The sequence below is a fragment of the Pimephales promelas genome, chromosome 4, assembly GCF_988280905.1.
Source record: "Pimephales promelas chromosome 4, fPimPro1.hap1.1, whole genome shotgun sequence".
Taxonomy (NCBI): domain Eukaryota; kingdom Metazoa; phylum Chordata; class Actinopteri; order Cypriniformes; family Leuciscidae; genus Pimephales; species Pimephales promelas.
In genome coordinates this window covers 6,685,032-6,698,984 of record NC_142772.1, presented here as the reverse complement: position 1 = coordinate 6,698,984, position 13,953 = coordinate 6,685,032, and the positions used below count along the sequence as shown (strand labels likewise).

At 36.0% G+C, this 13,953-nt stretch overlaps 1 protein-coding gene across 1 annotated transcript; it reads left to right on the top strand.

The window, feature by feature from the left end:
* Positions 1-4,710: 4,710 nt before the first annotated feature.
* On the top strand, positions 4,711-11,283 carry LOC120472346 (uncharacterized). The gene is made up of 9 exons (XM_039662505.2): positions 4,711-5,534; positions 5,797-5,973; positions 6,087-6,356; positions 6,764-6,940; positions 7,400-7,494; positions 7,626-7,676; positions 9,338-9,719; positions 9,825-10,004; positions 10,670-11,283. The coding sequence occupies exons 1-9, from the start codon at positions 5,510-5,512 to the stop codon at positions 10,717-10,719; spliced, it is 1,407 nt and encodes a 468-aa protein (XP_039518439.2). The 5' UTR covers positions 4,711-5,509; the 3' UTR covers positions 10,720-11,283.
* Positions 11,284-13,953: the final 2,670 nt, after the last annotated feature.

The following is a 13,953-nucleotide window of genomic DNA, read 5'->3' as shown; positions in this document are numbered from 1 at the left end:
CTTTACATCCTCAACACGCAATTATGAGTAAAAGAAAGTTTGAATTTTAACAGTCGCAATAATGTTTTCTTATTATGTGGTGAAAAAGAGCTTCCATATAAACCTGTTTTGAAATCTTTTTTTTTTCTTCAGCCCAGTTTCATTTTTTTGTGTAATTGCGAAATCAGTTCAAGCCTTTCTGATGGCTGAAGGAGCCTTTCTTTGAACTGCTTCAGAACTGCAGCTAATGCATCATTTCTGCGATCATTAAAGTTGGCCTTTCAGTGCTGCTGCAGGACAACGGAAAAGGACAACGAGTTCCACGAATGCTGCCTGATGCTCAGATCATATTGATCTTTCCCCTCGTCCCTCCTTTGGGCTCATAGCATTTGAGTCAATTGTATTTGTAAGTGGTAGAAGGTCCTCTCCTTGTCTGAACTCGCGTCGCACACTTTGCCAGTTCCCCCGTGTTGGCGAGAGGCGTCGCGAGCCCTTCGACTCGTCATGATGCATGATTGTAAATGTTCTACCTGCTGACCTGTTTGTACGAGGACAATCCCTCTGGTTTCTGTTTGTAAGATATTGTAGGCACATGCTTTGCTGAATAAAATCTGAGATAACATTGACTTGGTGTTTTGTCTTATTAAAGACCAAGTTTTTTTGTTTGTTTTTTCGTCGTTACACCTCTAATCTAATGTTGTTATTTGACTTCAATCTTATAGATCATGGGTAATAATGTAATTATGTAACATCCATTAGCGGAAAATAGAAAGCAAGGGATTCTTGATTTGCTAGAAGCCTGTTATAAACTGAAGTGGTTGGTTTTGTGTGGAGGGCATGACCGATGCACTCAGTTCTGTTGAGGGCCATGGACGTAACTAATTGTGTTTTCTGTCAATAACGGATTTGGTTGCTGTTGCTGCCGCAGCCAGTTTACCGAAGTTTACCGAACTTTATTCCAGTTGTATATGTAACAAGACACACATTTGAGTTTTAAAAATCATAATTTTTTTGGTTTTGGTAAAGGTTTTGTGAGGGAATGCAAAGTTTATTTTGGGCAAGAGAACCCAAAAGCATTGTACAGTAATTTTTCCTTCCATCTCATTTTTTTCTTCGCCATGTCCCTTCATAGAACTCTGCTGATTGTAGTGGAATCACAATTCAGAAGCTGCATCCTTCCCACACTCAATTATATGTTGGCTTTAATTAATTTTATTTCGTCAACAGGTTCCACATAACTGGATTACGTTAAACAAACATAGTCTCAACGTGAATTTTTAAAGGCTTCCTGACATGATTCAGATATTTTTTTGTTCATTTATACATTAATATTACTTCAGTGACGCATAATTAAATTGACAGACTATAGACCCTTTTACGGTTTGTACACAATGATGACTTGGCAACGTATGCGCGCGCATATTGGGAACAGAAGAATGGCGAGAATCAGCAGTGTGTCGAGCTCGGTCAAGCTACGCGAGCGGATTTTTATTATGTCCTCGCTCCAATCAACACGTTTAATCGCCTGCAGCCACAGGCGCCGCCGGTTCTTCTGAAACGGCCGTGATTCTGTCTGAAATATAAAACTTAAGCCCCTTGGTGGAATATTGATTAGTGCAACCGTAAACGCAACAATCAGACATTTTGAAGCTGGGAAACCGTTTTAATAAACTTTCGGAGTTGCTAACTTGTTATAGTCAGTGGAAAACAACACCACTTCCGTTGCCAAAATGCGCGCAACTATTTGATCACGTGGGCTGTAAAAGGTATAGCTAGCTATTTGTTAGCAATAGCACATATTAGCATCTTAAATGCTAAGTTTAACATGCTCCTTCATCCAAAGCAATAGAAAAGAATTAAATCAGTCGACAACCAAACAAAATGACCAAACACTCTTCTTCATAATGGCACTGTAATTTAAATGGTTCTAATAATTCCAATGTAATTTTACATTAAACATAATTACACACTAAAAAAATCTTCAATTTTTTCTAAATTTCTCAAAAAAATATATAAAATAACACTTAATTTTAACGTTTATTCTCTCTTAAAGGTGCTCTATGGATTTTTTAGCGGCATCTAGCGGTGATGTTTCAGAATGCAAAAAGAGCGCTCGTGTTCTTGTGCGTGCTCGATCTCAAGAGCGAGCGCTAACGGCCACGTGGACTCACGGAGACTTTCAATGTAACGGCGAAAGCATCACACAACATACTGGAAACTAATGTAAACTCCCACTGCAGTTTCAATAATAGCCTACTTTAATCAGCTTGACGTTGAACTAATGCTCTGTGCTCGTACCATGATAATGTTGCAATAAACTGCATTTAGCTGACGTGATGTTATATAGCATAAGGCATTTCACTAACTATTCGTGTATCTTTTACAATCAGCAATCTCAACATATAGGTGAATGTATAATATGATAAGGAAAACGGTTAGTGAACTAAACTGAACAGTTTCAGTGTATCAGTAAGATCGTAGGAAGTAACAATACTGTACTGAACGTGTCTGGAAATGTGTATAAACAATATGATAGTAGTCGGGTGACGACGTTAGTCAGTCTAGTAAATAAAATAAGTTACATCCTATAGCACCGACTTTTTGTTATCCTGGAACATTCTTTTGTATTCATGTCATGTTTCATGTAGTTTACCTTGCTATTTCACTACTAATATGTTGCCGATGTTGATCCGCGTTTTGTACGAAATTTTTTTACGAAATGGTTTGTGTTTAGACAACACGTAAGGATTTTGTACTGTTAAGTTGCGACATAATTACATAGAACTGAAAAAACATTTCAAGTCAAACACAATTATTATAAGTAAACTAAATATAAATATATTATGTAAAGTGCACAACCTTCCTAGTTCATTTTTTTGAGTGCATGTGCAGTAAAGGATGTATTCATTGCCCCAGAATTCATTGCGCGCCAGTGACGACAGGATTTCCGAATTCCACTTTTGATTGCAAATGTTGGGTTTCAGCTTACTCAAATATCTTCTGATGTAAAAATAAGAAGTTTAAAGCAGTTCAAATGTGGACATATCTAAAATGCGATTATAAACAGTATAGTTTATATACAGATTTGTGCAAACGTCTTAGGTATATTTACCAAACAATGGTTAAGTTTATATCTTTTGGTGTAGTGTGTCAGAAGGAAATATTACATTTCCTAACATTCCTTTTGCCATTACTTGTAGGCTAATAATCCAGTGAGATTTGTGTATGAGCAAAGAGTCTGACAACAGCCGGTATGATCCAAACGAAGATCTGAGAGTCCATCTGGGATCACCATGAAACCAATTTGAATGGTGAAAGGTGAAAAATACTAACATAGACTTTTGCAAGGTATTGCATATAGAGGGAGACTGAGATATGACCTTTTCGACAACCAGTATGTTCATTTACTTTTAAAATGTAGGCCTACTTCTGTAAAAAAATGTACACTTTATATTATATTCAACATAACCATTTTATTGGTGGCATAGCCCAACTGTGTTTTTTTCCCTCATCCTATGCGTAGCTCCTGTTGCTAAGATACCCAGGAGAGACACAGGCCTCATATGGCAGGTAGCAATTCACAGATGCCCAGGAAAAAAAAAAAAAAAATCCAGGATTGATTGCATTGTGGCTTTAGTTAAAAGCACTGTTTTATAATTTTGCCAGATTTAGCCTCCAAATTTAAAGGGTAACTTAATTTTTTTTTTTTTTTTTTTTTTTTGTGTATGTGTTTTCTTATTTATTTTAAGACATTTGGGTATGTTTATGGTGGTCGACAGATAATAATTTTATAACTTCTATTGCGCTCTTGGCTTCCGATTTCGCATATGAACACAACTGCCCTGAAATGATAGACAGGCGGGAACCCTGTTTAATTTTGTTGTATTTTGTGGCGGAAACAAGCTTCCATACTAATACCACTTCGACATAAAGGCAATCTTATGCGGACGCGGAAAGCACAATCTTTAGGCCACACACGACTCTCACACACACAACAAGCTTTTCAGAAGCGTGTGTGTCTGGCTTTAAAAGTCAGTAGTCATTATTAGCATGCAAGTACTAGTAGGCCTACTCTATCTGTTGTATCCCTCTGGGCTTCTTCGTCCAAAAATGACCGAAAAATTTTACGTTTTGAATTTTTTCAAAACGCCAAGAGCGCAATAGAAGAAGTTATAAAATTATTATCTGTCGACCACCATAAACATACCCAAATGTCTTAAAATAAATAAGAAAACACACACACATTTTTTTTCTCATTTTTCTTCAGTAGTGCTGATCATTGATTCAAGAAATTTTTTTGACATTATTACCTATATGAACACACACACACACACAAAATTAAGGAGATGATTCTGATCTGTTAAAGGGTCGTAAAAAATAGACACACTTAGCTTCCTCCGACCGATATAGGAAATGAATGGGAAATACGAAAAAATAGGAAAACTCAGAGAAACTTTTGGTGGTACAAGTTACAGATCAGCCACTGTGCAGAAAAAAAGTGTTCAGAATATGCAAAATAAAATCAATAAATGAAAAAAAAAAAATCTCGCTCAAATGCAGTTTCATTGATTGTAATCATAATGCAAAACCTGATACGTATCTAAAAAAGTTGTCTTTTAGAATATCTAAATGTATATCTAAATAAAACCTAAATATATATCTAAATCTAAATGTATATCTAAATAAAAAAAACCTCAATAAGATCGAGAAATCATGTCTAAAACAACAAATATAATCAAAAAGCCTTTCTATGTATTTATATAGGAAGCTATAGGCAGCCTACTTTTTAAATCCACTAGATGGCGCTCTTCTAGTTGAAAATTTTTAATAGGCTGGCACTGTATTTTGATGAGAAATGTTGCATATTGTTTTTTTTTAAATAAATAAATAAGTATATATATATATATTCTAATGGAAAAAATAGCTCCATTAAAAAAATATAGAATTAATGCAAAGTATCATAAAAAGCTCAAAAACTTCTAAATACATCGGGATGTTTAAAAGTAAATGTAAATGAATTGATGACGACTTCAGGTCTGCGTACAATGATGATTCAAATTTTAGTTGCTATAACGACGCGTGTTGGTTTATGAATTTGTTTGTTTACACTCAAACATCGCAATCTTTTGCTCGAGAGACGAGGCGAATTCAGAGAGTTTTGCCGAGTATTTTCTGTGCAGATTTCGAAGCTGTTTGGAGAATTCCTGAGAAAAAAAACTGATCATCTAGGAGGAGTAGATCGGAGGATCCTTTCCCTTTTTCCCACTCTTTTTTTTTATTAACATTTAACAGTTATCTTATTTCTGAGGAGGCTTCTATCTAATTGTTATTATCTGGGAGTTAAACTAGGAGTTTGTTGTTTTATGTAATTTTTTATTTAATTTATTTGTTTTTTTTATTTTTTATTTTTGTTTTATTTATTTATTTGATTTATTTTGGTAGTATTTCTGAGGAGGGTTGTACTGTGTTATTTTTTTGTATTGTATTTTGAAATTAACTTCTTGTTTCTATTGCAGGTTGGAGGACGTTGATGGCTCAGAAGAGTGAAAGACGAGGTGAGTGCTCTACTTTTCAGTTGTTTATGTTATGGTATGATGATGATGGACTAAATTAATGTGCAGAAACTTGTGCGAGATAACTTATTATTGATCCGCCAAATTTCTCAGTTAAGTGATCACGTGTATTTGATTCCTTATTGCATGTAAAATAAACCTTTCAATTTTGAGCAACTATATAGCAATTTATAACTGACTGCTGACATTGAACATTGATTATTATCAAAACATTACTAACTATGTGATGTCTGAAATATTCTAGGCTCAGCCCTCTCCAGATCCGGGAGAGCTGCTTCCACTCAGACGGCTGGTCTGGAGGTTTGGAGACTCAGTTCTGACGGTTCAGCTCCTCTGTCTTCTGAGTTTTCTGGTTCTGTGTTTACAGGTCAGGATCACCGGAAGAGGCAGAGCGGCAGCCAGCAGAACCCAGATGGTGGATGTGCGTCCACTTCTATTATAACAATATACTTATAACAAGTGACCTCTGACATTGATTATTTATATTATTTAATAAAAAAACAACAACTGTTTTTGATATTTGAAATATTCCAGTGACAGGCCGCTCCAGATCCCGTCAGAGAGTCGGAGAGTTGAGTCTTAGCAGCAGAGGGTCATACATCGTTGAGTGGAGGTGGAGTGGCTTGGGTTCGGACGGCCCAATTGAACAGGAGGACAGTTGTGGCCTCTGGAGTTTGTCCGGGTCCGACAGCCTCCGAGAGATGATGTGTCCTCCGCTGCCAGGTCAGGTTCCTGTGGAGCCAGCTAATGGCCTGATAGCTCAGGGTGCCGTGGAGGCGTCTCCTGCCAACAAGAGCTCAACAGGTGAGATTGAAATAGGAGTGAGGGGTGTAAAGTGTACTGATTTTGCTATTTTATGCATACGACTGCTTCAAGTATTTAACAGGTTAATCTCTAGTCATATTTACCGTTGCTCAGCATAATTTAGCTAACGTTAAAATGTTCTTTTTGTTTCCATAATGTTTGCAAAATTATTAAACAGAATGTTCCCTTAACATTTGCAATTGCAAGAATTTTTTTTAATACTCAATAGTAAATATTGTGAAATAAGACTTTGGGACATTTATGCAGGCATTAAGCAGAAGCAGGGCCGTCGTATAATATTTGCATTACTTGGATTTGTAACATTACAGATAAGAATCGAACAGTAACGTGTAATTTTGTCATTGTTTAATTTGTTGTCTTTTCAATATTTTTTTTCTGCATTTCAGAATATAGGGAGAAGAAAGGACTTTGCGGTTTCCTCAGGAGGGTGTGGAAGGCTATGAAACGTCATTTCGGCTGCCGTTGTCACTGCAGTGCTGTGAATGCTGTGGAGCCTTTCATCCCTCCACCAGATCTGGACCCAGAGCCTGACCCAGATCACTCAGCCGTCAAGCACAATCATGGTAAATCTACAGTCATTATTTCTTGATCATTATTTTAAACAGTATTGTTGTCTTGTATTCCACTAAAAATATCTTAAGGCTTGTTTTCTGAGAATAATATTATTCTCCCCATATTAATGTCATAAAAGGTAACTACAGGGGTTAAGATTAGGTTTAGGTGAAGGTGCGTATCAAGTACCCAGTTATTGTAATAACTTTAATAAGTACATGGGGAACAGGACTGTGAAATAAATTGCTACCGGTAACACTTTATTTTAAGGTGACGTAGTTACAAATTAGTACATCATCTACTTACTAAAGTACAGTAAATTTGATGCATACTTAACTAATCCTAACCTTAACTCTATTGTAAGTACATGTAGTCAATTAATGTTACTTATCTGAGTCAGTAACCTTTTATTGTTATTTTCAAAGGATCTAGCGAGCTTATTTATTTCTAATATTGTTTCTGTTTTTCAGAGTCCTTTGCTTCTCTCTTCGAGGTAGGAGAGATGATTGGGTCCGGGGGATTTGGCAGGGTGTTCGAGGGAATGCGGAAACTTGATGGCAAAAAGGTAAATATTACCGAACTGTAGAAACATTTTTGCAAGTACAATTTACAGATCGTGGTTTGATACCTAGTGCAAGGTCAGGTACCTGAATACTGTTACTGTTAATGAAACATTTTTTGTTTGTTTTTTTGCAGGTTGCCATCAAGCAGATCAGCAAGACTGACAACAATCGTTATCTTGCTATAGTAAGTTGTTGAATGTGTATTTAGTTGTTTAAGTTGTTTTGGAACAACTACAGAGTCATTTGGAGTTAAATAGTGTTTTTGAAAAATTTCAATCTGGGTTTAGAAAATACCACAGTACTGAGTCCGCTTTATTAAAAGTTTTTAATGATATTTTATTGTCTGTTGACTCAGGGGATTCAGTGATTCTCCTACTATTCGATCTAAGTGCTGCCTTTGATACTGTGGACCACACAATTCTTATCTCACGGCTTGAACAATGTGTGGGGATTGAAGGCAGCACCCTGGATTGGTTCAAGTCCTATTTAGATGCCAGAACTTTTTCTGTTAGTTTGGATGGGTTTTCTTCTTCTGTTTCTGTTTTGAAACATGGAGTCCCTCAGGGCTCCATTCTGTCTCCAGCTTTGTTCTCGTTGTATCTGCTTCCTTTGGGGACTATCTTCTCTAAACATGGGGTGTCATTTCATTTTTATGCTGATGACACCCAGATTTATCTGCCTCTAAAGAAAAACGATAAAAAGGGATTAAGCTTATTATCAGCGTGTGTGTCTGATGTGAAATCCTGGTTTTCCTCAAATTTTTTGCACTTGAACGAAAGCAAAACTGAAGCTATCATTTTTAGTACCCCAGGAGTCTCTATTGGTCCAAATGCTGACCTGGGAGTTTTGGTCCCCTATGTTAAACCCTCAGTGACAAACTTGGGTCTTATTTTTGATTCTGCTCTTAAATTTGACAAACAGATAAGTGCCGTAGTTAAATCTAGTTTCTTTCAACTAAGACTATTATCTAAGGCAAAGAGCTTTTTGACATTTGCAGAGTTTGAGAGAGTGATTCATTTGTTCATTTCATCTAGACTTGACTATTGTAATTCTCTTTATATTGGAATGAGCCAGTCCAATATTAGTCGTCTTCAGATGGTCCAAAATGCAGCAGCCAGACTTTTGACTGGCACAAGGAAGTTTGATCATGTCACCCCAATACTGCGTTCGTTGCACTGGCTACCAGTTTGTCATAGAATAGAATTTAAAATTTTGCTTTTTGTTTTTAAAGCCATGAACAATTTAGCTCCAAGCTATCTGTCTGATCTTTTGAAACTAAATGACTGTACTAGATCACTGAGGTCATCTCAACAAAGATTGTTGATGGTTCCAAGATCAAGGCTGAAGACGAGAGGGGACCGTGCTTTTTCTGTTGTTGGTCCAAAACTATGGAATAGTCTTCCTGTATCTTTAAGATTAATATCCACTGAGTCTGTTTTTAAATCTAAGTTAAAAACCTACCTGTTTTCACTGGCCTACAAGTGTCCTTGATTGAATGTTGAATGGTCAAATTGGTGGTTTCGATGTAAACACCCCCCCCCTCCTTTTCACATTAGTTTTGCGGTCAGTCTTGCTTTTTTTACGATATTTTATTTCTTTTGTACAGCACAATGTTCAACTACTGTTGTTTTTATTGTGCTTTATAAATAAAAGTTGATTGATTGATTGATTGATTGATTAAGTGCTGATTACTGTAGTCAATACACCTGTAGGAAGCATTCGCTGTACATGTTACAGACAAGTAAGCCTAGACGCACCAAATAACTTTAAGCTGAAAAGGCTCTGTATCTACAGTTCAAAGAAAAGTACATTAAAAAATCTTCTCTCTCTTCTACTTTTCTCTAGCCTGGGCATCCCGAACCTCTCGTAACAGAAGTGGCGCTGCTTCTAATGATGAGGCAAGAACCCAGAAGCCCCCACGTCATACAGCTGCACGAGTGGTTTGAACACCCTCGAAAATTCACTCTCGTCATGGAGTACCCCGAACCTTGTGAGAGCTTGCTGGCCTTAATGCACCGTAGCTTTGAGCTTGATGAACCAACGGCACGGGTCATCATGAGGCAGGCTGTGCTGGCAGTACAACACTGCATCGGACATGGCGTCTTTCATAATGACATCCATCCGGGAAACTTCCTGATCAACAAAAGCACGCTAGAGCTCAAGCTGATTGACTTTGGGTGCGGTCAGCTTCTTAGTAGTGACGGCTACGAGAGCAGAGTATACTTTGGTGAGCATTTTGGCAGTGTGTAAACCTGAATGTAGTGACCTGCTGATTATTTGACACTTTGGAAAAACAAAAAAGCTCAACAACTCGCGAATGTCTTGCTTACAGGATTAAGAACGTACTACCCACCTGAAGTCTTCACGGATAGGAGATTCCACGCCGTCCCAACAAATGCCTGGGCTCTAGGAGTGTTGTTATATGAGATGACGAACGCATGTCCTCCTTTTGTCAGTAGAAAGGAACTCACACGGGGCAAAGTTGTATTTGTGAACCCCAACTTATCCAAAGGTGAGTGAATAATACTGAAATCTTTGATAAGCACACACATAAAGCAAAGGCTCTGTACAGAAACAGTTAAAGGTGAAGTAAGATTTTTCTGAACCAGTAAGAGTTGCCTTTGTGATGTTTGAGGCGTGAAGCATGCGTCCCTTTGATGCAGAAACTCTATACTTCACCTTTAAAGTAACGATAAAGAACATGTTACCTTACATTAATCATGTTTAGATGCTCATCATGACTAACCAGCTCTCTTCTTATTAATATTGGCACAGAATGCAGTGATCTGATTAGGCAGTGCCTTACAAAGGATCCAACTAAACGGCCGACGTTAGATCAGATCTTACAGCATAAATGGATTAGAGAATGATCTTCTTGTAGATTGGACAAGTTCAGGAGATTTCAGGTGTGAGGAAGTAGAACAGTCAGACAGAGTAGGATTGTTCTCATTTATCATTTATCTATTTTCAGATATGTGGAGTGATCAGAGTTTATTTTAATGTTGTTGTCATAGTCTAGTCACTTTCTTTTATATAGCGCTTTATACAGTACAGATTGTTTCATGCAGCTTCATGATATTAAACAGGAAAATAACAGAATCAGTGATGCAATCAGAATTCAATTCTGCTGTAAAAACGTTTGTGTTGACATGTTCTTATAATCTTTGTTTTGGACAGGAAATAACAAACTTGCTGTCCTTGGTGGAGGGCTTGAGCTCGTGACGTGACCCGAAGCTCGAAATCCAACTCGCCAGGGAACTCACGCCGCCACACCAGAGAGCTCAGAGCCTGGCAACACGGGGGATCTTGAGGACAGGAAATCAATCAAGAAAAATTTGGGATGTGCGGAGTGGAGCGGTTCAAAAGCCACACCAGGCCGCTCCGCTTATTATCGCTCGGCGCTTAATGCAGTTTGCTTCGCGCTCCACTCAAATCGCTCCATTTCAAATGACATATTATGACTAGCCTATGTAAGAACAGGAATGTAGCCTACACAAAAAGTCCTGTAAAATGAAACGAATAAATGGGCCTAATAATATGAATTTAAAATTGTATAAACAAAAATATACATAAAAGTTTTAAAAGTAAATTAACTATAGGCCAGAATTTTACTGAACTTTTGCTCAACGCGCACGATAAAAATTTAAATTATAACCATTGTACATACAAACTACTGTAAAATTAAACGAATTTGGACCAGTTTGGCATCGAACAACCAGCCGAACGACTTTTAAAAAAACTTTTGCTGATAATTTACTCACCCCCATGTCATGTCATCCAAGATGTCCATGTCTTTCTTTCTTCAGTCGAAAAGAAATTAAGGTTTTTTGCTTTAAACGATTCCAGACGAATAAGGGTCTTATCAAGTGAAACGATCGCTCATTTAATAAATAAATAACAAAGTTTAAGTTTTATAAGCTCGAATGCTCGCCTTGCTCTGTTCTTTGACGCACATTGTGACTCTCCTGTTCGAACTCAAAATGAACGAGTCATTTGGTTCATTCAACGAACGAAACGAACGAATTGACTTGGAAATAGATTCGTTCATTTTGATGCATTTTAATGTGAGCATTTGAGCTTATAAAACTTAAACTTTGTCATTTTTTTTAAATGAGCGATCGTTTCGCTTGATAAGACCCTTATTCATCGTCTGGAATCGTTTAAAGCCCTTTGAGCAGCTTGCATTTTAACTGAAAATATCTTTTGGACCTTGAACCGTTTGGTTCCCATTGAAGTCCATTATATGAAGAAAAATGCTGGAATGTTTTAATCAAAAACCTTAATTTCTTTTCGACTGAAGAAAGAAAGACATGGACATCTTGGATGACATGGGGGTGAGTAAATTATCAGCAAAAGTTTTTTTAAAAGTGAACTACTTTAAAAAAGATATCACAGTTTCTGTATAATATAATATAATATAAAATAATATAATATAATATAATATAATATAATATAATATAATATAATATAATATAATATAATATAATATAATATAATATAATATAAATAAAGTTGTCCCCCGAAGAGGGGGGGTGGAGGTGGGGAAAAAAATTAAACGAATAAATGGGCCTAATAATATAACCAAAAATGATATAAACAAAAATGTAAAAAAGATATATACATAAATGTTTAAAAGTAATTAATTATTAGGTCAGATTTCGATAAGCCTAACAGAACTTTTGTGCAGCGCACACTATTAAAATTTAAATTGGCTTAGGCCTAAATCAGTTGTACACCAAAAAAGCTGTAAAATTAAACGAATCAATGCGCCTAATTATATAAATAAAAATTGGCTATAGGCCTACATCAAAGTGTTAAATTAAAAAGTAAATTAACTATTAGGCCACCAGACTTATATCTATCTGAACTTTTGCACAGAGAGCGCGTGGATAACAGTTTAAATTGGCTCAAACTTAAAAAAAAGAGAAAAGAATTGCTTTCCATATCTAGCCTATAGAGTGATGCTCCGTCCTTTTAAAAATGCCTCTCTGCGCTCTGTCCAAGATCCGCCCGCTCGTGTCTTTCTTTCTTCAGTCGAAAAGAAATTAAGGGTTTTTGCTTTAAACGATTCCAGACGAATAAGGGTCTTATCAAGTGAAACGATCGCTCATGTAATAAATAAATAACAAACTTTAAGTTTTATAAGCTTGAATGCTTGCCTTGCTCTGTTCTTTGACACACATTGTGACTCTCCTGTTCAAACTCAAAATGAACGAATCTTTTTCCGAGTCATTTGGTTCATTCAACGAACGAAGTGAACGAATAGACTTGGAAAAAGATTCGTTCATTTTGATGCATTTTGATGTGAGCATTTGAGCTTATAAAACTTAAACTTTGTTATTTTTTTATAAATGAGCGATCGTTTCGCTTGATAAGACCCTTATTCATCGTCTGGAATCGTTTAAAGCCCTTTGAACAGTTTGCATTTTGCACTGAAAATGTCTTTTGGACCTTGAACCGTTTGGTTCGCATTGAAGTCCATTATATGAAGAAAAATGCTGGAATGTTTTAATCAAAAACCTTAATTTCTTTTCGACTGAAGAAAGAAAGACATGGACATCTTGGATGACATGGGGGTGAGTAAATTATCAGCAAAAGTTTTTTTAAAAGTGAACTACTTTAAAAAAGATATCACAGTTTCTGTATAATATAATATAATATAATATAATATAATATAATATAATATAATATAATATAATATAATATATAATATAATATAATATAATATAATATAATATAATATAATATAATATAAATAAAGTTGTCCCCCGAAGAGGGGGGGTGGAGGTGGGGAAAAAAAATTAGCAAAAGTTTTTATAAAAGATATCACAGTTTCTGTATAATATAATATAATATAATATAATATAATATAATATAATATAATATAATATAATATAATATAATATAATATAATATAATATAATATAAATAAAGTTGTCCCCCGAAGAGGGGGGGTGGAGGTGGGGAAAAAATTAAACGAATAAATAGGGCCTAATAATATAACCAAAAATGATATAAACAAAAATGTAAAAAAGATATATACATAAATGTTTAAAAGTAATTAATTATTAGGTCAGATTTCGATAAGCCTAACAGAACTTTTGTGCAGCGCACACTATTAAAATTTAAATTGGCTTAGGCCTAAATCAGTTGCACACAAAAAAAGCTGTAAAATTAAACGAATCAATGCGCCTGATTATATAAATAAAAATTTGGCTATAGGCCTACATCAAAGTGTTAAATTAAAAAGTAAATTAACTATTAGGCCACCAGACTTATATCTATCTGAACTTTTGCACAAAGAGCGCGTGGATAACAGTTTAAATTGGCTCAAACTTAAAAAAAAGAGAAAAGAATTGCTTTCCATATCTAGCCTATAGGGCGACGCTCTGTTCTTTTTAAAATGCCGCTCTGCGCTCTGTCCAAGATCCGCCCGCTCGTCGCTCCACTCCGCTCACATT